The 23046-nt window shown below is 45.6% G+C and overlaps 1 protein-coding gene across 1 annotated transcript in view; it reads right to left on the reverse strand.

Annotated features, from left to right (window-relative positions):
* Window positions 1-3546: 3546 nt before the first annotated feature.
* The window catches only part of LOC308513837 (maestro heat-like repeat-containing protein family member 1), a gene marked incomplete at both ends in the record, with an annotated part of 56866 nt that continues 37366 nt past the window's right edge, over window positions 3547-23046 (reverse strand). Inside the window, 18 exons of the mRNA XM_081083938.1 lie at window positions 3547-3792; window positions 4120-4260; window positions 4896-5124; window positions 5236-5373; window positions 6172-6356; window positions 6999-7131; window positions 7385-7539; window positions 8621-8770; window positions 9333-9430; window positions 9889-10024; window positions 10760-10864; window positions 14017-14106; window positions 15589-15724; window positions 16319-16398; window positions 16774-16899; window positions 17616-17768; window positions 18081-18203; window positions 20937-21053. Coding sequence (XP_080940064.1) covers window positions 3547-3792; window positions 4120-4260; window positions 4896-5124; window positions 5236-5373; window positions 6172-6356; window positions 6999-7131; window positions 7385-7539; window positions 8621-8770; window positions 9333-9430; window positions 9889-10024; window positions 10760-10864; window positions 14017-14106; window positions 15589-15724; window positions 16319-16398; window positions 16774-16899; window positions 17616-17768; window positions 18081-18203; window positions 20937-21053 — 2541 coding nt within the window. The remainder of the gene's footprint in view (window positions 3793-4119; window positions 4261-4895; window positions 5125-5235; window positions 5374-6171; window positions 6357-6998; window positions 7132-7384; window positions 7540-8620; window positions 8771-9332; window positions 9431-9888; window positions 10025-10759; window positions 10865-14016; window positions 14107-15588; window positions 15725-16318; window positions 16399-16773; window positions 16900-17615; window positions 17769-18080; window positions 18204-20936; window positions 21054-23046) is intronic.

The following is a 23046-nucleotide window of genomic DNA, read 5'->3' on the forward strand; positions in this document are numbered from 1 at the left end:
CCTACACATGCATGCAGAGGGCTTAGCAAAGGAACAGTAGCTCTGCCAGAACTTCCTCTGGGAGACAGCTGCCCTTCAAGCCTTTCCCCTGAAGCCAGATAAGTCAGTTCTACCTCTGGCATCTTTTGAGGTACTGCCCCAGGGCTGGAGATCAGAGTAAGTGAATCCATCAGCGAGTAATTCCATGCAAAGGCCCTTTAAGAGCAATGCTTGGGATTCCAGGAGCCTCGCCCACTCCACCCACCAACCCCCTAACCCCATGCCTCACTAAGCCACCATGTCTACTAGTTTCCCTAGTCAGAAGTTAGGGACTTCTCTTGCCAGCACTGGAACCCTGGGCTGGAGGGCCTGGTGTGGGGCTGGGACTCCTACTCCACACTGGGAGACTTCACAGCTGAGATATCTCTCCCAATCTTTAACCAGTACATGTAGGTGTGGGACCAGCTCATTCCAGGCCTCTGCCCCTCCTACTAGCCTTGATGTGGCTTCTTCTGTGTATCCTTAGCTATAGGGCTTTTATTCAGCTAGAGTTCAGGCAGGTATCAATGTTGGTTGCTCTGAAGTTTAGTTGTAATGTGGTCATGGGAGAAGGGGAGTACAGTGTTTACTGCTGCTGCCATCTTGACTGGGAGCTTAAACTACAGAGTTTTAACCAAGTAAATGTGTATGATGACTAGGTGAATGTTAAAGGAGCACCTAGAACCCAAATTTCACAGCCCTTGCCTGGGTTAGTGTTCCTTTCACTTTCTAGGTTGCCATTATAATGGCCATTTACTGTTTCTCAGTTAGGCCATAAATCTTGACTTCCCATTCCAGCAACATGGAAGATAACCTGACAACCTTCCCATTATAGACATCTTAAAATGCAAATGAAAATATACTAAGAAATATTTAAATAATTACAATTTCAAGAAAGAGAAATTCCCAGGGCCAAAGATAAAGAGGCTGCTGACACTCCAGCGCCCATGGGGTAGAGGGATATCACTGGTTTCTATGACCTAGGGGCCTGGATTTTCCTATCTATTGGTCTCCCCAACCTGCCCAGAAGGCAACCAGAAACTGGGAAGGAAACACCATAGGCTGACAGAATGCTCCAAGAGAAGTCATCTAGTTAATCTCAAAGAGTCAGAAAGGGAACTCACACTGATCAAAGAGATGGGAAATCCCTCAGTTCTTTTTCTCCTACTATTCTCTCATGCCACAGCCCCCACACAAACCAGTGGGAACCTATAGGAGCCAAAACTCTGAGGGAGGGAAACCTTACTTTCCTTTTGAAGGAGCTGAGGCCCCAAGAGGATGGCCAAACCCCCATTTCTTTATTTCCTCTCTCTGCCTTCATGCCACTTGGCCCAAATGTAGGCACAGTCACAGAAGTCCCTAGCATTGCAGGCTAACTAAAGCCTCAGCTTTATGGCCAAACTAGGAGAAAAAGGGAGCCCCAGGGAACTATAAAATCAGGGAGGTCACAGAGAGGGAGGACCTAGGGAAAGTGAACATTCGAGGGGGCAATGGCTGGCAATTCAGACTGACATGGAAATCACACTGTGCACACAGAAGGCTAGTCAGAACTTGCAGCCTGAAGTTAAATAGGCCAGTTGCCTTCTAAAGTAAAACTATAAACATCCTCCATAGGATTTCATTGAGACTCAGAGTCACATAACTTAGTATTTATAAAGATACGATCAGAAATCACTCTGGCCAGTTTTTCTCAATGATTAGAGCATCAGCCTGTGGACCAAAGGGTCACAGGATCAATTCCTGGTCAAGGGCATGTACCTCCATTACAGGTTCGGTCCTCTGCAGGAGCAGGAGGCAACCAATCTACGTGTCTTTCTCATATTCATGTTTCTCTCTCTCTCTCTCTCTCTCTCTCTCTCTCTCTCTCTCTCTCTCTCTCTCTCCTCTCCTCTCCTCTCTCCCCCTTCCACTCTCTTTTATTAAAAAATCAATAAAAAAATTATCCTCAGGTGAGGATTAAAAAAAAATCACTCTGTATATGAAGAGCCTGGAAAATCTTGACTCACATGGGAAAAGCCAATTGAGATGAAACAGTTAAGATGAAACAGATACCAGTTAAGATGAAACAAATGTTGGAATTATCTGATATAAACTTCCAAGGAGTTATGATACCAAATACTCCAAAAACAACACTGAATAACCTTGTAATCAATTCAGAAATAAAAGCCTCAGCAAAGAAGGAGACAAGATAAAAACGGGAAATATTTAAACTGATAAATGCAAATTAGCAAAACAGAGATGTCAGAGGAAGGACACAGTGAACTTGAAGAGAGATCAATAAAAATTTTCCAATCTGGACAACAAGGAGAAAAATTATTGAAAATGAACTGAATCTAGGGACCGATGGGACAAGAGCAAAGGTCCAACATTTCTGTCATCAGATTTCTAAAAGGAGAGGAACACGAATGTGCTGAAAATGTTTTGGAGAAACAATGGCTACAATCTTTTAAAGTATGGTAAAAGACACAAACATAGAGATTTCCAAAAATTCAGGCTAAACCTAAAGAAATTCATGCCAACACATCCTAAACTGTTAAAACCTAAAGACAAATGTGAGACAAAATAAAGCCATTTTCTGACCAAGACTGAAAACATTTGCTATTAACAGACCCTCACTGAAAAAGCCACAAACAAAAAAGAAGAAAATGAATCTAGAAGGGAAGAGAGAGCTATAAGAAGGAAAGGGAAATGAAGAAATGTGTAAGCAACATATGGGAAAATCTAAATGAGTATTGACTGTATAACATAACAGCAATGGTGGTGATTATGTTAAAGACCACATTTGGGGATTTTAAAAGAATGTGAAACTAAACTACTAGACAATATTAATTAATAAAACGGGGGCAGTGTAATCAAGCTTCTAAGATTCTTATATTGTTTGGATGAAGGGTAAAGATTATCTTTAGGCTTTGTCAAGTCAAATATACATGTTGGGTTTTAAAAGTAACTGAAAAATAGATGAATCATGGAGTGAGTGTCCAGGCTCTTCGAGATTATGAGGCTGATACAAAAATAATTCAAATCCAAGGTTCAAATACTAAAAATTGATAGGTGCCAGAACAGGAATACTCTAAGTAAGCATACACCTCTGATGTGAAGTTAATTCAGCTCAAAATGGCTGTGATCTGTAAAGAGGCTGAGACATGGAGTGGGCTGTTACTGGACTGGGTAGTTCAGATTTCTGAGCCTTCGGATATTGTAACAAGGCTCCCAGCATTCTAGGGTCCCTGTGCTGTTTGGAAGGAGGGTAGAAGTTATGAGTTCTTCCCCCACTCTTTAAGTTTGCAGGAGAAGATCGTTGGAGTCAGAACCAATTTTACATCAGTATGTCACATTTTCCCCTTCAGTGGCTCCTTCAGGAAATTTGTGGTAAGAGAGTAAGTGGATGAGTGCTACATCTGTATGTATAGGGAATGAATTTTGCACCTGTCTAATGCACTGCTTCAAGTAGCCAAGTCTCCCTTTTTCTGCCCCTCAGTGATTTTAGCCTTCCACCAAGTCCCATAGCTCTGCCCCAGGACCCTAAATTCAGCTTCCAGGGTTCACCTTCAGCCCCAGCCCATACTGTTTCCAACTAATCCTAGGGACTTGGGCCCATACATCATTGATGAGTGGACGCAGATGCTTGGAGATGCTGCAGAACATCGCCTTGACCTCTTCTCCATGCCCATTTACGACGATGTTCCGTAGGGCCTTTACTGCCTGAACTGTCACTCGTGCCTCACTCTTCAGGAAGTCTCCCAAGGTTGGAAACAGGCTCTTCACAGATTCTGACTGTTTGAAAGAAGGCAGAGATCACTTTCCACCTGGGCATCATGCAACACTTTAGGGATAGGGTTTTGAGAAAACAAGTGGTGCCTAAAAGAAACAGACGTAGGGAATCTAGGGGCTGGATGTGCAGAGGAAGTGGAAGGCTGGTGCTCAGGGTGTTTGGGAGGCCAGATGGCCAGGCTATGTAAGTCTATAAACTGGATGTTGTACTGCCCTAGGATGAGGGGTTGGGAAATTTACTAAGCTCTGAGTAATTAAGAGACCCCAAGGGAAACAAATTAAGTGGTTCAGAGACTAACATTTGATTCCCATTGGGCCCCCCACTTTTACTTGACTTTCATGCAGTGCCAGGTTACTGATTCCACAGAGTCCAATTTCTTTCATGATGAGGTTGGGCTCCTTGGTCCACTTGATTAGATTGCCCACAAAGTCTTGTCCCAGAGTCTGAGCCACTGATCGATGCCAGAGGAGCTGTGGAAACAAGGTTACTATAACCATGGATGGGTACCTGGTGCTTCCCTAGCTCCCCTCAGGCCCCATACTCAGGTAATAACTGTTACCAGTAGAGAGCAATAGTAGATCTGTGCGCATGGGCTAGAGTCTAAGGCAGTGATGGCGAACCTATGACACGCCTGTTACAGGTGACACGCAAACTCATTTTTTTGGTTGATTTTTTCTTTGTTAAATGGCATTTAAGTATATAAAATAAATATCAGAAATATAAATATTTGTTTTACTACGGTTGCAAATATGAAAAAAATTCTTTATGTGACCTGGCACCAGAGTTAAGTTAGTGTTTTTCAAAATGCTGACACTCTGATCTCAAAAGGTTCGCCATCACTGGTCTACGGCAATGGTGGATGGCGCTGATAACCTTAGCATTTTGGGCCAGATCCTGGGATCCTAAAATCATTCTGGGAAAACTAATGCTGCTGATCTTCTCCCCAGGCTTCCCCTGCCTCTTTAGGCTCTGAAGTGGCAGGGAAGCAAACCCCACTCTCTATTCTTTCCACTTTCTGGGGCAAGTTATTTAACATTTCTGTTAAATGTTCCTCAGCTACAGGAAATGAATGGCTAGGGCTGTGGTCCTCCCTCCAGGCTTTCACCTGTGCATAGACGGTCCTGGACAAGATCTTCCGATGATTATCTCCGCTGTCAAGGAAGGTCTTGACAAGGTTCAGAAGTCGGTGCAGCATGACTGCTTCACAGTTCTTCACAATGCCACTGGGGTGGGGCAGAGGAAGCCAAGAGTTGCTGGGTGGGGAGTGGGCAGTGGTGGAGGGGAGGTGACAAGGGAACAGTATGCACAGAACAGGATAATGTGAAGGCTGAGGTCTGGGAGATGAGCAAGGGAGGGTTATAGTCTGCTGTATTTGAGTGCTGGATCCTGGAAAATTGGGATTGGGGGCTAGAGTGGTATAGGGCATGCTGGGGAAATGGTCGCACCTTGTCAGGTCCATGATGCCTCTGTAGTAAAATTTAGAGGAGGACAGATGATCCCAGCACTTATGCTCATCTGCATAAACCACCACTCCATCATATGCGGCTGCGAACAACACAAGCTTCACCACCTCCAGGGCACAACTGAAGGCCCGTCGTCACAAGGTTTGTGAAAAGAAAGGAACAGAGGGATGAACAAGGTGTTATGCCCTAGTTTGCATCCTTGTCCTGGCAAGCCAGGAGACAGTTCTCTAATCTGGATCTGGTGCATAGCTGGATCCTGCTTTCCAGCTGATGAAAACCCATGGCTCTCTGAAACCCATCTCCAATTGTGTCTGCTCACCCCTTCAACCTTGTCTTGTAAAAGAGCCTATAGAGACGTGCTAGTGCCACAGCTTTCAAATTCAGCTCTCCACGGTGTAGCAGGGTTAGGATACCCCTTCACCTCCACACCCATCTAACCAGAATGTCTCTGGTTACTGGTCTTCTTTATTTTTTTACTGTAAGATTTCACTTGAATAGAATACCCTGAGGTTTTTTAAAAAGGTCTGACAACCGCTTACTTAGGAGTTCAACACCCTAAACTGCAGCAGTAACTTCCATGAGATGGCGCAGTTAGTGACAAAGCTAAGCCAGAGGTGATCCAGATTCGAATGGCCACAGCTGCATGGAGAGTATTGAATCTTTCATGGGCCGAGTCATGAACAGAGACCTGAACCGCTGGGTGAAGCAGAGGAGTGCATGCAAGGAAAAGGGTAACGAGAAACTTGAAAACACGTGGGAACATTCCAGCACGTGATGTTGGGGCACCCACACCGACATTCCAGCTCTGTGCTGCTGTCAGTCTCTTCTTCAGCTTCCCTAGGGGATTGGCATCCAGTTGTCCAGGGCCCTCTGGAGTTGACTAGTCTCATTTCTCCATCACACCAGGGTTAGGCTTACCTACTGGAGTCAAAGGTCTTGCCTAAGCCCCCATCCTTCCTGTAGACCACCACCTTCTGGAGGACATTTTGCTCAATCACCCAGAAGAGATGACATAGCACAGCCAGCAATAGCCGGGGGTAGAGTTCCAGGATGGCCTCCCGGCACAGAGTCCCGGATAGCATCTCACACAAGGCACACGCCGCCTGGGGAGGACACGTGGAAAGGAGGAAGCAGAATTGACTAGGTCTGGTAAAGACAGAAATGGTCCCACAATCCCACACACTGCCCCTCCCTGTCACTGCCCATAGGTCACAGTGCACTCTGACTGAGGTTTCTAAGAAGCACTCAAAGACTGAATGCCCACAGCTCAATCCTGGGGAATTGAGGGGCCACACACATGTAATCTGCTCTCTCTTTATTGCCAAACATTAAAAACAAAAAGGGAACCAACTCTAATTTTTCAGCAGAAAATATATTGGGCTACCCAATTTCAGACAACAAAACTTCATCCTCTGCCCCAGCACCGCATGCCCCTGGCCAGGCCCCAGAAATATGGGCGCCAGACACAAACTCAGGAGACAGAAAAAGCTGATTAACACTGAACATCAGTTTCCTTGTCTATGAAATGGGATTGATTCCTGCACTTTCTACATCATGCAGTTCTTGGATGTACAAAGTTAAAGTACTAAACGTATGTGCAGTATTCATGAGTCCAGTGTTAACAGTCTCCTCTTCACTGCTCCCTAACAACTGCTCGCACCTGACAGGTGCCCTTTAATCTTCGCCTCTGCACGCAAGTCCCAGACATAAGTCCTCCGCCCCCCGCCCGCCCTCCCCATGCTGACCTCCACGGGCTGCAGGGCTTGCTCCATCATGCCCTCTGTGGAGTGGTTTTCCAGGATGCCTATCAGCAGCTGCAGGACGTTGATTGTGGTCTCTCGCTCGGTGCCAAACACCTTCCACACGGCCAGAATGGTTCTGCAGGAGCCAGGGACAGCTATGTCATGGGCCCTGGTAATCATATTCTAGTACCAATCTGGTCTTGAGCCTATGAAAGGCCAGTTCTCAGGTTCTAGAGGGAGTGAGGCGCAAGAGGACTTGGCCAAAGAATATGAAGTTTGATTGGCATCAAGAAGAATGCATCGTTGTGCAGTGATTTTAACATGGGCTTGGGTTGGAGCAGGGGAGGGTTTACTGGGATGGAGTGTGCTCCTGGGTGTGGGAGAGGTACCTATCCCAAGGGAGGGGCCTGTTGAGCAGCAGGGGCACAACGCTGTGGGTGCTGTTGCCTGCCAGCAAGCACAGGGCCCGAAGGGTCTCCGCCTTTGTGTTGGGCTCCAGCTGCAATTTGAGCCTTTCCAGGATGCCCGCCACAATTTCCTCCACCTGCAGGGGAGAGCCAGAACACCCGTCAGTCCTTCTTTACTTCCTTCCTTCCTCCTCCCTCTCTACTGAGTCCTCAAACTCAAGAGGCATAGTTGCAATCCTGTCCCTGACAATCTTCTCAAGGAAGAGTTGCGGGGTGCCAAAGGCCAGAGCAGCAGGGCCCAAAAAGGGAGCTCGGGCCAAGGCCCACTAGAGCAAATGCCTGTCCAGAGCCCCAATGTCCAGAGAGGTGGTCTGAGGTTGCTCAGGAGACAGAAGACCCTCCAGAAAGAAAGCCAAAGCCCTGGAGGCACTCAGGCCTTTCCCTCCCAGCTAAGGTCAACTTCCAGCCCTAAAACTGCAGGGACAGTGGCACTGGATGTGGAAAGACCACAGGGTTCTCATCTGGTGCTCAGAGCTCTAAACTATGGACCTCTGGGAAGTCCTTTTCATTGTAATATCTCAAGGACTGTCATGGTGCCCGCCCATTTCTGGTACCTAGGCCACGCCAGTCACATAAATGAGTGGAGGCAACGGATGTCTGGGGATGCAGAGAGAGAGGGGATGGACAGCCCCCGTGACACGTATAAAGAGGATGGTGGCCACTCAGAGACTTGCCCTATATGACCCGATTTTGAAGTTTTTTTTTCTTAGTGAAGTGAGAAATAGATTTCTAAATGCTGGGCCTTCCCATATTTATGCTAGCTTAAAAGAACATTTATACATAGGTCAGTCATTCTGTGAACTTCCTTGTTTCCAATCCACAGCCTTACTCCTTCACTGAGGTCTCAGCTCCTGACACCCCAGGGGGTTGGGGAGAGTCCCCCAACAATGCCTACACCCCTGCACATGGCTGTCATTACTGAGGAATCGGCCGCCCAGATAGGAGGCACTGCAGTTACAAGCTCAGGATTACAAATGTCGGAGCTCAGTGGGACCACAGAGGAAATGTAGTGCAAGCCTACATTTTAGAAGTGAATGAATTAAAGCCAGTAGAGGAGAGGGACTTGGCTACAGCCCTTTGGCTGCTTGGTAACAGAGCCAGGACATGAGCCAGTGCTCCTGACATTCAGGCCAGAGCTCCCACCCAGCACCACACTACCTTTATCAAATCTGAGCCCCGCTTTTTCATGACAGCGCTCATCAACTGGGCTGCAGCCAGAGACACGTTAGCCCTGCTGCCCGTCAGCTCCTCCATGGATGTCAGCACCAGGTTGGTGAGCTGCCTCTGGGTGAAGTACTCTGCAAAGGCCTGCAACAGGGTGGGATCACATGGTGCGATGAGTCTGGATGCAGGGCTCCCCCTGCCCGAGACAGCCTGTGCCATTCCTCCTGGTGAGGGAGGGCTTCTCTTGGGAGCTTCTGTGCTTCTGTCCTAGGCTTGTGCTGTCTGCCTAACTCCTAGAAGACCCTTTCCTGGGGACAGAGTCCTGGGGATGGAAGGGAGGAAACACTGGACTCAAGTGCAATGTGGGGCTCAGAGGTCAGGGGGTGCAGAGCAGAACCCCAGGAGAGGAGGGCTGGGGCTAAGATCCTCAGTGACATCTCTGAGTCTACACATTGCTCACAAAGCAGCATTAGCATGAAGCAAATGCTTCTGGGGGGACAGGGGAAGACAAGGATCAGGACCATTGATGCTCAAGGGGGGACAAATAGTAGCATGTGATAGGAAAATTTCCCCCAAAGGAAAAGTTCACATCCAGTAACAGAATGGGAAGAGAGACAGGATAGGAGTCCCACCCCAGGAGTCTATTACAGCGTGTAAATGAGACGCCCAGGCTTCCCTCACTTTGTCTCTGGTCCTGCTCCCTCACCTCGGCAATTTTAAAGGTGTTGTTATAGAACAAGTTGGCACTATAGACTTCATTCATGCCCTCTTCTATCCACAAGCCTTGTATTTTCTTCTTCATCTCTGAAACAGAGACACCCGACCCCACCTCTCAGACACTCAGAAGGCATGTTAAACTCCCCCTTTCCCACCTTCTAGCCCAAAGCTCCTACTGAACTCAGTCAGCTTGGGGCTATGTATGTCCTTTGGGGCTGGGAGTAGAGGAATGGGCATTAAGATAAGAAATGGTGGGAGCTGAGGTAAAAGACAAACAAACTATCTTGCCTGCCTCAGAGCAGAGATAGAATTGGGTAAAAGGATGGGGCTGAGCCAAAAAAGGAGAAACTAATTCCAAAGAAGTATTTCCTATGTAGGTATTTTTTCCCAAGAGATTATCTGTAGATGTTTGGGGGTAGGTTCCTCAATGGAAATGAGGTACTCAAGCAGCTTCTTGGCCCTCACTGTCTTGGGATGAGTGTGTGGGGATGGCCAGGCCTAAGTGTGTGGTTGGAGGGGGAGGGGGAAGAACAGGCTCCTCATACGCTTTTTCTTCAAGAGGATACAGTAGAGGTTATACGCAGCCTTGGAAGACAGGAAGCAGATGCTGTCCACTGGGTCCTGGCAGCGCATGGCCAGCAGCTTTACCAGGCGCCCCAGCCGGGTGAATTCAATTGCCATCTGGGGAAGGAAGCTGGAAGTCACAAGTTATCCCAGCCATTCCCTTAGGCTGAGCTATCACAGGAAGAACTCAGAGGAGGAAATGCATAAGCCAGAGACATAAAAGGTGAGACTATGTGAGGTTAATGGGAATGGAATTGGATAGATGAGTTGTGGCCATAAAGGACATCAGAGGTCATCGTTTTATAATTACCTTACTCTATCCCCCTTCTTTGCCCCTTGACACTCCACTCATATGTCAAGTCAGGTTTAATGCCTTCTTCTCTATGAGGCTTTCCTTGCCCCCTCAACTTGTAATTGTTTGTTTTGATCTTTTAGTCCCACTATATTCAGTTTATTCATTATCACCTTCTCTTTAAGATTGTTCTATGCATGCCTCTCTCCCCAGTGGACTGTAAGGTTCATGAAGTCAGAAACTATCTTGGTCATCTGTGTATTCGCTATAGCACCTACCACAGCGCCTGGCACAAGGCGAGTGTTTAGTCATTGCTTGTTCAGACAAATAACATCAGACTGAACCAAGTGGGATGAAATAAAACTGATGGATGGAGAAAAACACCAAGTAGAAGATGACAGAAGGGGAAAAGGAGAGAACAGGATGGGATCCACAAGAGAAAATAGCATGGGCGACGGAGAATGAGTGACTGAGGCTAGGTAATATATATGATGAAGGTAGGGATAAGGGCAACCAGACAGGGTATGAGAATTCAGACTCCCCGGCCGCCTCCCACTCACATTGAAGTCCTCCATTTTTGCTGTAAACTCCAGAATACGTGCAGCACACCACATGGCCCGTTCCCGCTCGTTATCCTTCTGGGAATTGAGCCAAGGATCCATAAGCTGGAGGAAGGAGATAATGAAAGGAGATGCCCATTCATCTGTGTCCCAGAGAACAGAAAGATATTCTTGAACCTGGCTTTTACAAAGTTTTAGGACAAGAGTTCTGACAGTAGGACCTCTTTTGCCAAGAGGCAGATTATATGTGGGTCTGGCACCAGAGGTTTCATTCTCTCCTCTCTCCTATCAAGTATACGCGGTATTAAATCCTCCAGCCCCATATTTTCCCTTCGTCTAGGTGATAGAAATCTCCTCAATTCCAACCCCCTTCCTTCAGGTTCAACAGTGGCTCTCAAAATATATCCACTCTATTCACTTCAGTGATTCAACATACCTCTGAGTTCTCCTACCCTCCACCTCCCATTCTTCAGTAGAAAAAGAACTTGGTGATAAAAAAAAAAAAAATAACTGTCACTGTATTCACAGATTCCAGAGTAAAGTGTATGTAAATCTATTTGAAAAATATCATTATACGTGGTTTCACTTGAAACACAATGGAAAAGTGTCTCACCTTTGGTTAATTATGGGTACTAAATACCACTGCTACTTGTCAATCTACAGTCATCAATCTGACAATGATGCAACCACACAGACCATGATATATAATTGAAAAATATGAAGAGTAGCAGGTGAAAAATCCACAACCAACTCAAAAGAACACTGATGTTACACTGACCAGAAGAAACACGTCCTGCCCTAGTCAGTTTGGCTCAGTGGATAGAGCATCGGTCTGCGGTGGGTCCTGGATTTGATTCTGGTCAAGGACACATGTCCGGGTTGCAGGCTTGATCCCATTTAGGGGGTGTGCAGGAGGCAGCCAATCAATGATCCTCTCCCATCATTGATGTTTCTCTCTCTCTCTATCCTTTTCCCTTCCCCTCTGAAATCAATTTTAATAAATTCTTTAAAATTGAATAAAGTCTATGTCTTACAACGGCGTGTCAACATCAATTTGCTGTTTTTTGTGTGTTTTTTAAATATGTTTGTATTGATTTTAGAGAGAGTGGAAAGGAGAGGGGGAGAGATAAAAACATTGATCAGAGAGAAACATTGATTGTCTGCCTCCTGCACACACCCTCAAACCCCCTCAATGGGGATCAAGCCTGCAATCCAGGCATGTGCACTGGCCGAGAATTGAACCAGTGACCTCTTGCTGCATGGCCCAATGCTCAACCACTGAGCCATACTGGCAAGGAAATTCCCTGGTTTTAATAGATGCTTTATGTACTATTTGTGCAACTGCCAGTGAATCTACAATCCTTTCAAATTTAAAAGTTAAGAAGAAAACCAGTAGCAAAATAATTACAAGCAGTCCAACATCCATCCATAGAGGACTGATTGAATAAACTATATTACATGCACACAATATATAAAACCATAAAAAAAGGAACATATCTGTGAACTGATGAGGATAAATGAAAAAAGCAAGGCCAAGAGCACTGAATAGAATGTGCTAACGACTGTGTAAAACAGAAAGGGAAATAAGAATACACCATAAACAGAGATTTGCTTATTTTCACAATAAGAAAAACAGGAAGGACAAACCAGAAGTTAATGAAAACGGTTATCTACAGAGGGTGAGTGCGAATAAGGTTAAGAGGATCAGCTTGGGAGCAAAAATCCTCTGAGTAAAACTTTACATGGTTTTACTAGTAAGTTTTTAATTATGTAAATCTTTATATAATCAAGCTCTTCAATTAAGTAAAAGAAAAACCATAAAATTTAAGACGAGCAAGTCTAAATTATATCAATTGACAATATAATCATACAGAAAAAAATATTTCAAGTAACTTTTGAATGCAATACTCTGAATATAGTCCTCAGTGACCTATATTTTAATAACAACAGGAACTGCAAAGAAGTCTTGAACTCCCTGTGGTAACTGGGGAATAGCAATTTCAGGAGAAAGCCAAGTATCCCAATGACAGTAGCATAGAGTACATCAAGTCAATAAAAAGACAATTTTAAAATGGGCAAATCAGTTGTACCTGCACCTCACGTCTTTGAGCCAAGCACTTTGTAAACACCTCACTCGATTACCAAATGACTGTATTAACTAGGTGCTCTATGTCATTCCAGTTTCCAAGAGAAAACTGAGGCAAACAGACATTAAACAACTTCCCAAGACCATACAGCAAACAGCAGAGCCACCATCTGGAACCATAGTGTATGGCAGTCCAGAGCCTGTGTTTTGAACTGTTAACTGCTATGTGGGAGCAGTGGGCAGCTGAGAGAGAAGCTGGCCACAGCTATGGCTGAAGGGGAAGAAGGAGGAAGCTTTCTCCTCTAAAGGCAAGACCAATATTAGTTATTTGATCTTAGCCCTTATTATCATTTCCCTAAAAGCTTTGCACCCAATCTTCATCAGCAGTTCTACTTCTTAGTTTTTCTGACTGGGAAAATAAGCAGTCCCTAGACAGTTCCCCTGGTCTGTTCCCAACTGTACCAGGTTGATAGTGTCCCCCCAAAATTCATGTCCAGTCAGAAACTCAGAATGTGACCTTGTTTGAAAATAGGGTCATTGCAGATGATTCAAATTAAGGTGAGTTCATACTGGATTTGTGGGTCCTAACTCAATGACTGCTGTCCTTATTAAGAGCCCTAGCTGGTTTGGCTCAGTGGATAGAGGGTGGCCTGCAGACCGAAGGGTCCTGGGTTGGATTCCAGTCAAGGACACATGTCCGGGTTGTGAGCTCAATCCCCAGTGGGGGTTTGCAAGAGGCATGCGATCACTGATTCTCTCTCATCATTGATGTTTCTCTCTCTCTCTCCATCTCTGAAATCAATAAAAACATATTTTTTTTAAAAAAGAAGAGAAACACACACACAAACTCACACACACACACACACACACACACACACACACGAATGCCCTGTGAAAATAAATGGAGGCTCAGATTGGAATGATATGTCTATAAGCCAAGAGATACCATGGGTTGCCAGGAGTTCCCAGAAGCTAGGAGAGATGCACTGAACAGATTCTCCTTCAGAGCCTCCAGTAGGAACCAAACCAGCCAATACTTTGATTTGGGACTTCTGTCCTTTACAACTTGAGAGAATGTATTTCTGTTGTTTGACATCACTTCGTGTGGTATTTATTTATGGCAGTTCTAGGAAATGAATAAACCGACGTTCAGGGGTTTGTTCCCACGAACCTGCAAGCAGTTCTGGATCCGGGTGGGCATCTCAACAATAAGTGTCTCCATTAGTCTTAGGAGGGATTGCATGGTTCCCTCAAACAGATCCTGAGGGGAAAAAGAAACTCAAAAAATTACCAACCTATCACCCCAACCCTCCTTCTAAACTGCTCAGCATTCTGGCTGTCCCAGCCTTCCTTGACAAAGCCTGCTCCAAAAACTTCCCTACATTCAAGCACTACTGGCCCATCATTCACTTCAATTAATCCTTCTGTTGTTTCACCAGAGCACAAATGTCTGCCTGGTGTGTAGTTTGTCCTGGTGGACTGGGAGTTCCCCTGCAACGTAGCTACCCCCCTCCTCCATCCCCACTCCCTAACTTGAGCTCAGCTGGGACTCTGGTCCCAGGGATACAGCTTCAGTAAGCAGCCAGGACTGACAGGCTGACTGGCTCCAGGTGGGAGGAGGACTGGCCTGGCTGTCTGCAGAGTAACTGATTCACAAAATCTAGGACAGTGGGTTTCTCCCTCTTATCCTTGAATGAACCAAGTGGCCTCGCCCAAAGCCTTATAAAGAGAGTAGGTGATCTGCCAAGGAGGGCTTCTAAACGTAGGGCCTGCTGGGAGAACCAGAGCAACATTGTGATAGATCCCAGCCACAAAAACTGAAAATCAGGGGGGAGAAAAAGAAAGGCAGCTCTCCCTGGAATAAAATACTCGGAAGAAACCTACCTAGGTGTAAAGCTATTTGTACTGGGCAGCTGGAACTCCCAGCTTGCTCCAAACACAGGGAAATCCTGTCAAAATAACTTCCTCATCCAAAGCAGATTCACACTGAGGGAGGCCAGAGAAAACCCACCTCCGCCTTTTCTATATGTACCAGTCTTTCCTTCATGACATAACTGTGAACTAAAAAGTAAGGATTACCAGAAATCAGATAAAAGGAGGCCCAAGATGAACAAACCAAATGACCGTAAAGAAAATCAAGCTAATTTGGTAAATAATAGAAACCTGTATTTTTAAATTCTTTTTAATAGCTTCAAAAACATTTCAAGAGACTATGGCATCAATAAAACAAGGACGACCAGGCAAGATAAAGGTGTAATCAGAACACATGAAAGAATTCCTAGGAATTAAATATATGAATATAAATTAAAAACTGAATCTCTCTTTCCTTCCTTAAGGAAACACTGCAGGCACTATAAGAAATAGACTCTGATTGCTTGCTCCTGGGATTCCCTGGCTTTACTTACCTGTCAACCGTTAGTAAAATCATATTTGAACCTTCTAGTCTCGTTTCAATCACACAGCAGTTATAAAGGGAAGGATCAAGTGTCTGCCTTTGGGCCAGAGTGTTAAAGTGGTGGCAGTGGTAATCAGCGGGTAGAAGGAGGAAGTTAGATCTCAGGAGTAGTGTTCAGACTACATGACCTACAACCTCTTCTTCACAGGAGGGCTTCCTTCCAATGATTTTGTGTTTTTATTAAAGAAGGCAGAAGACTATTACATAAAACTGCCAAACCTATAGTTCCTAACCTCTTAAAAAAATAAAAAATGAGACCAGAGAGACAAACATCAAAGAGTTACTTACCACATTGGCCTGGCCCTTCTTGGGACTAGATGCCTCCTTTCGTAACACTTCTCTGGATGGCAGGCAGAACACACTCTTGAAGCATGTTCCCAGGAGCTCTACTCTTTCTTCTATCTCTAAGAGGGGCCTGAGCATCCTATGATCCAGGGAGAAGAAGTGTAACCAGTGTGCTCAGGAATAACAACTAAAAAGGTTATAGACAGAGAAGATGGTGACAGAGGAATAAGTGGGAGCAAGAAAGACGAAGATATCAGAAGAAAGGGTATTAAAAGAAGAAAGGGAGTAACAGTAAGAAAGGGTGAAAAGAGCCAGGAAGATGGAAAGAAAAGAACTATGGGAAAGAGAGGAGGCATGACTATTACAGGAAAGGGTGCTGCTAATTTGGGATGATATATTATTACTTGTTAGTTCCCCAGAGCTTTTGAGAGAACGGGACATCACTGATGGAGATGGAGGTGCCTATCAGGGACAGGGCTGAAAGCAAAAGGATGCCTGCGGCAGAATTAACAGCAAGTGTCTATAGAGACAGGAGAGGCCATCTCTACCAGGTCCTTTGAAAATCCCATTCAAAAAATCTTGGCCAAAAGAAGTGGCAGATATTGGCCAGTAAATTTCTACTATTCCCTTATGCTAGAAGCAGAAGCAGAAACTAAGAGGGGGGATCAACTAGGGAATAAAGACCTGCAATAGAACTGGGTCAAGGAAGACAGAGTGGATGGTGTGTTGTTACCTGAAGTTATTGATGATGTTCATTGCCTTCTGTCTAATAGAGCTGGAAATGGAGTTCAATGGCTCCTCCTTGATTAGGTCCTAACACACACACACACACACACACACACACACACACACACACACACCCCAAAAGGATGGTGAACATATTTTTCCTGTTTGCCTCTGCCTCCTCCCACTCCAGGCTGTGTTCATAACAAGGTGGAATTTAGAATGTCTAGTGACTTGCAAAGGCTCTGAGGACAGCACCTCTCTCCTACTCCCCACCACACCTTCCCTACAGTACTCACCCCAGCCTTGAGGATGGCAAAGGGAACACTAAGGCGGGAAAAGGAAACTAGAAAATCTGGGCTTTTACCTTCAGCTCCAGCCTAGGAGTGCCACCAATGGTTTCCCTGTGGACCCATCCTCCCTCCTCTCTGCATTCCGGCCTCCATCCTCCTGCAAGATACTTACCAGCATGATGGAAACAATTGCCAGCTTGTGGGGGAACTTGAATTGAAAGGCCACGTGCTGCTGCCTGCCCAGGGCTTTTGTCAGTATGATGAGGGCATTCAGGTAATCCAGCTTCAGGGCCTTATCCTGAATGAACCAGTATGCTCAGGGTTCTCCAAGGTGGCAATGGATCTGTGCCAGGGCACACTACCTACACAGTCTGGGGGGTGAGGACCTAAGCCTTCTTTAGCCTTCCTTAGGCTGATGCTCTGCACCTTCCCTCTGAGGGTAGACCAGTGCATCCCTGTGGTGGAGAGAGCCAGTCCTCTCACCAACCCCCTTCTGAAGCCACCCTCATGTTACTCTGTAACTAGGACACATCAAGCTTCCTGGTCTCTCAAGGTATTGTCTTTCACTTGAACAAGTTTTACCAAAAGATATCTGACTTGGGAATGGAAAGGGATTCTTCTCCAACCCGGGACCCATGCTTTGGACACATAGCAAAGGCAAGAGAGCAGTATGGCCACTCCGCTGCCTCTCCTGAATGCTTCTTCCTACAAACACTAGGGAATTTAGGTTTTACTCATCCCTTCATCAGAGAGGGCAGTGAAGAGCTCAATGGCAGGTTACGAAGCTCTGTCAGTAGGAAGGACACACTGTGAAACAGACCTAAAGTTACTGTGGTCTCCTCCTTGGGCCAATTAGAGTCTCCAAGTAGCAGGATTAAGTGAAAGGATTAAAATGTGGGAGAAGTCACTGTACTAGCCCCTGACTCCCATTTAAGGCCAAGCATCTTTTCTTGGGCGGTAAGAGAGGACATGGCAGAAATGGAAAGCTGGAGAAGTAGAGTAAGCAGGAAGTACCTTTTCCAAAATGCAGTTGTGGTAGTGTTGCAGGATCAAAGCCAGCACGGCATCGAAATGCATGAAAATATCTCCCTTGCTCTCTAAAATAATCTTGCTATAGCTTAAGTAGATGGTGTTACAGACAAGCACCCATTCCTTTCGCTGATGTTCCTGTAGGGGGGAGGGGGAAACAGAGGTTCAGAGAGGAAAAGGTTGCTCAGACGATTTGGGAAAGAAGATGGGACTGTGGGATGGCGAGCAGCTTGGGGGACAGGGTGGGCATGTAGCTGGTGATACCAGGGCCTGAAATGCAGAGCAAGAGAAAAGGATCAAGGATGAAACGTTCCCACAGTTGTTTCCAGGGAAAGAGAAGCATTTATAGATGAGTCACAAGGCCTCAGAGAAATGGGAGGCTGGAGTGATGGGGATGCCTTGGAAGGATTTGTATGGGAGGCTGGTAGAGCACCCTGGGAATGACATCACCTTTGCCAGTGTGAGGATGGACGATGACTCCTTGTCAGTGAGGACAGCACTATACCCTTTCAGTTGCTCCAGGACTGTCTTCAGATGTTTCTTGGACACGATGCTGAACGCCACAGCAATGCCCTGTAACAAAGAGAGCCTCAACCCCATGCCACAGTTCGGGGTGAGCCAGACACATGCTATGTTCCCCCACAAGCAGGATATACATAGAGGAAGGGGAAGGGGAAGGAGAGGAAAGAAATGGAAAGGAGATTTGGTTCTCCACGTTTGAACTATTGAAAATCCAGGTGGAGAACCAAATATCTTTGCGAGAAGTAACTGAAAAAGTAAATTATTAAGAAAAATCATAGTCACAGATTTACAAAATCTTGCTCTTGTCAAACCTAACCCTGTACATTTGAGAATACTTTTATAGGCACTAGGAATTCAGAGAATGGTTTCTCTGAGGAGGGAACAGAAGGAAGAACAAATCCCAGGCACCTTGCTGACAGGATTGGATAGCTAGTCAGAGAGGAGATGGAAGACAGGGAAAAGTTACAGATAATGCTAATATTTCTAGTTTAGGAGAACAGGAAGAGGGAGATCATGGCAAAACAACTCAGTGGACATGTTGTCAGTCCCAGTGGGTTGGGGAATCACAACCTAGAGAGAGTCAAATCATGAAGACTTGGGGATTCTGTGGTTCCTGCCAGGAAAAGTCTTTAACTTAACCCCTCAGCCTCATAGCAGGCCCTTTTGACTTCAGTGTCAGCTGAGTCCCTCCCTAGAGCTTACTCAACAAGGATGACTGGGCACAGAGCTAAGAAAATGCTCAAGCAGACATTCAGGTGCCAGCTGTTAGCAAATTGGCTCATTTGTGCTGGAAGGGCCACCATTCGACTTTGCAGCAAGAGCAGACAGATGGAGGGAGCCTCGGGACAGTGACAGGCTCCAGGACACAGATCCTGGAGAGGGAGGAAATTTTAGTGGGACTTGTAGACCATTGGATATCAGGTAGATAAAGGGAAAATTTTACCTCTTTAGAAAAGAGGGACTAGTGGAGCATCAGAAGGGGTTTCTATTCTGTCCCTCTTCTTATGTCCTCCCTTAGCCATGGCTACCACTCCTTCTGGTCATCATCATCATATGACATCATCATCATAACTGACATCATCAGAACATCAGTGCTTAATGTTTACCAGCCTTATACATGTTACTTGATTAATCCTCACTAATACATTGAGGTAAATATTGTTGTCCCCATTTAACAGTCAGGGAAAATATGTTTCCCAAATCTAGACACCAAGCCCAGGTTTGAGATCCTGGTCTACATGCTTCTGTACATGTCCACCTGACACTCCAACCCCTCCCAGTCAAAAACTAAGTACATCTACTGCCTCCCCCTTTGTCCTGGGTTTCTGGCCTTAGGGAAGGATACCATTCTCCTCCCACTGGACCAGAAACCCAAGAATCATCCCAGAGGCCCTTTCCCCTCTTATCTTTATCTCCTGTATTCAATCTGTTCCCAAGTGCTAGCAAGAGGTCACTTTTACTTCCTTGTCAAAGAACTCTGCACTCCAGTCCCACTAGACCATTGACTGTTCTCTAGATGTGCTCCCCAAAGTCTTGATCCTGAATCTTGACTCAGAATGTTATGTCAACCAGGAATACCTGCCTCCCTCCTTCTCCTAAACTCGCCCCAACCAACCCAAGTCCCAGCCAGCCTCAATGCCACAATGACTGCTCATGTAGCCTTTAGAAGGCCATTGAGTATAGTTAGCCGTTTCATTCCTATATATGTCTTTCTCCTCATTGATACTGTTTGCAACTCAGGCTTAGTAAATACCTGTTGCTGATCGTGGAGCTGATGGATGCTCTGAGAATCTGGCAGGAGAAGGGCCCTGGAGAGGGAGGTCCTAGGGCATGAACACCAGCACTACCAGTAATCAGCAAGTAGAGAGTGCTTATGTACCAGCATTGCTCTTAGTGGTTTTACATTTTAATCCTCAAAACCATCCTTCAACACACATTACTTCTGTGGTATTCCACCAACAATGCACACTCTGAATCTAATCACGATGAAATATGACAGAAACCAAAACCGAGAGACATTGTACAAAATAAGTGGTCTGTGCATTTTTAAAATGTCCAGGCCATGAAAGATAAAAATGAGGAACTTGTTCCAGATTAAAGAAGAATAAAGAGAAATGACAACTGAATGCACGGCTTGATTCTGAATTAGACACTGGAATAAAAAAAATAAAAATATAATATTTTTCTTTTGCTTTAAAACACATTGTTGGGACAATTGATGGTTTTCAAACTGGGTCTATAATTTAGATATCAGTGGTGTAGCAATGTTAATTTCATGATTTTGATCATTGCACTGTGCTTATGTAAGAGAATATCTTTATTTTTAGCTAGTAGACAGTAAAGTATTTAGGGGTAAATGAGCTTCATGACTGCAGCTTTCATTTCAGATTCAAAAAATACAGTAATAATGCTAGTAAATAAATTATGTAATGTATGAGAAAGAGAATGATAAAACAAACATGGAAAAGCATTTATATTTTGGGAATCTGGGAGAAGAATAAGAATTCTTTGGAATTTTTTGCAACTTTCCTCTAAATATAAAATTATTTAAAATTCAATAAATCTTTTAAAGAAATATCCTATCAGGAAGGTACCATAGCCTTGTCTTAAAGAGGAGGAAACTGAGGCACAGAGAGGTTCGGTAACTTGCTCAAGGGCACATAGCTAGTAGGTGGCAGAGCTGGAACTCTCACCCAGGTGCTCTGGTTTGCCAGGCCCAAGCTTTTAGCCACCTTGCCATCCTGACTCAACCTGAAAATGCTTTGCCAATGCACTCTGCCTCACCTCCCTCTCCTGCACGTTTTCATGGGAAGTTTGAAGGATGGCGGAGAGCATCATCTTCACCAGTTTCTCACTTCTTGAGGTCCACAGGGCAAAGCCAAAGAATTTATAGAGAAAAGCCTAGGAAAGGAAGGAGAGCAGGGTCACCCAGAGCTTGAAATGAGGGGAGGGCAGCATTTCCTATACTAGCCACCACCTTTGCCCACAGCCCCATCCTCCACCCTGGCCCTTGCTCTCTAGAGGCATCTGGATAAGGCAGTGATCCTATAGAGCAGGGGTTCAAGTTACAGCGAAAAGAAAGCTGCCTTTCCAATGTCTCAGCCTCTTAGGGATCATCCTTTGGGAACTTGCTCTGACCCCCATACCTCCCACTTACACCTAGGAAATAAAAAAAGTTCCTTAAACTTGCATAATTTTAGAACCAAAATTGTATAATTGAAGAAGTAATTTTATGTAATTATTTCTCCCTCCTCCTAATGTCAGTGGCCTTTATCCTTGCTTACTGCACACCATCCTGCCCACCTTGTAATACCAGACTGTGTGGACTCACCACTCCCTTCTTCAGGGTCTCTGCACTCCCCATTTTCTCTGTGTAGAACCCTCTTCCCCAGGCTCTTTAAAATGTCTCATTCTCTTCCCCAAACCGGTTTGGCTCAGTGGATAGAGCGTTAGCCTGCGGACTCAAGGGTCCCAGGTTCAATTCCGGTCAAGGGCATGTACCTTGGTTGCAGGCACATCCCCAGCAGGGAGTGTGCAGGAGGCACCTGATTGATGTTTCTCTCTCATCGATGTTTCTAACGCTCTATCCCTCTCGCTTCCTCTCTGTAAAAAAACAATAAAATATATATTTTTAAAAATGTCTCATTCTCATCTTTCAGATATCACCTCAGTGAGCCTCTCTGACCTCCGAAGTCCCTCTCCAGCTCAGCACCCTGTTTCCTTCTTTCAGGAATTCATCATAATCACTCATCTTGTCTGTGGATTTATTCCGTTACTTCCCAACTTGCACCAACCCCACATCTCAGGTGAGACTGGAGCTCAAGAGCAGTGTCTACCCAGTTCATTACTCTGCCCATTGCTATCAGTGCCTGAGGCAGTAGGCAAACAGGACATTCCTGCTGTTCAGTGAATGCCTTAGCTCCCCCTCTTATGGGTATCCTTTCCCCTCTAGCAGATGCTCATGGTGCCTTGCCCAGACCTCAGGGTTCCTTCCCTTCAACTGGCTGCAGGAACTTTTCTGAACAGCTACTCCCTGCAGCCTTGGGGGAGAACTGTCCTGAGGTGACTGGGGCCTCCTTACCCCAGATGCTCAGGCGCTGCATTGTTCTCTCTCCCCTCCCTGCACAGGACCAACCTTGGAAACCTGGAGCCAATGACAAACAACCTGGGGGGCAGAGGGTACAAAAGCCCCCTCACTTGTCTCCAGGCAGGATAGACTGGGCAGTTTCCATCCAGGGCCCCCATGGGATCAGGCCACATCCTGGCTTGGCTTCTCCTCTCCCCTATCCTGTGTCCTTCACTCTATCACAAGTTCTCCTGAGAGCATTTCCTCGCCAAGTCACTTGATAAGAATCCTCACCTTAGGCTCTGCATCAATTAAACCTGACCTAAGGCACCTACTTTTCTGCTTCACTGGCAAAGACTACTCATCTTCCCAGACTTATCCCCTCCTCTGCAGGAGACTCATCTTCCCATTTTGCCCAGCACTGAGGGCTTCCCCGGACACTGAACTTTCAGCACTAACATCAAAACAGTCTTGAGCAAACCTAAACAGTGCATCGCCTCTGACAAAGCTGCTCTGCCCAGGCCCCTCAGGCCTCCTCCCTGCTCCCAAGCACACAGTGCATATTTCCAACCTGAAATCTACAAGGCTTAGAATAATTGCCCACTCTCTTGTCTATTCACTCAAGCAGATGATGCTTTCCTGAAGGCAGAGGCTGGTTTCACATGACTACCTTGGGCCCAGCTCAGTGTCTGCTCTGCTCTAGGCATTTAGTGCACTTCTTTTTTAATCCTCACCCAAGGATATTTTTCCATTGATTTTTTTTAGAGAGAGCGGAAGAGAGAAGGAGAGAAAGAGAGAAATACTGATGTGAGAAAGACACCTCAATTG

Source organism: Myotis nattereri (genome assembly GCF_964212035.1).
Source record: "Myotis nattereri genome assembly, chromosome: 2".
In the NCBI taxonomy this organism is placed as follows: Eukaryota; Metazoa; Chordata; class Mammalia; order Chiroptera; family Vespertilionidae; genus Myotis; species Myotis nattereri.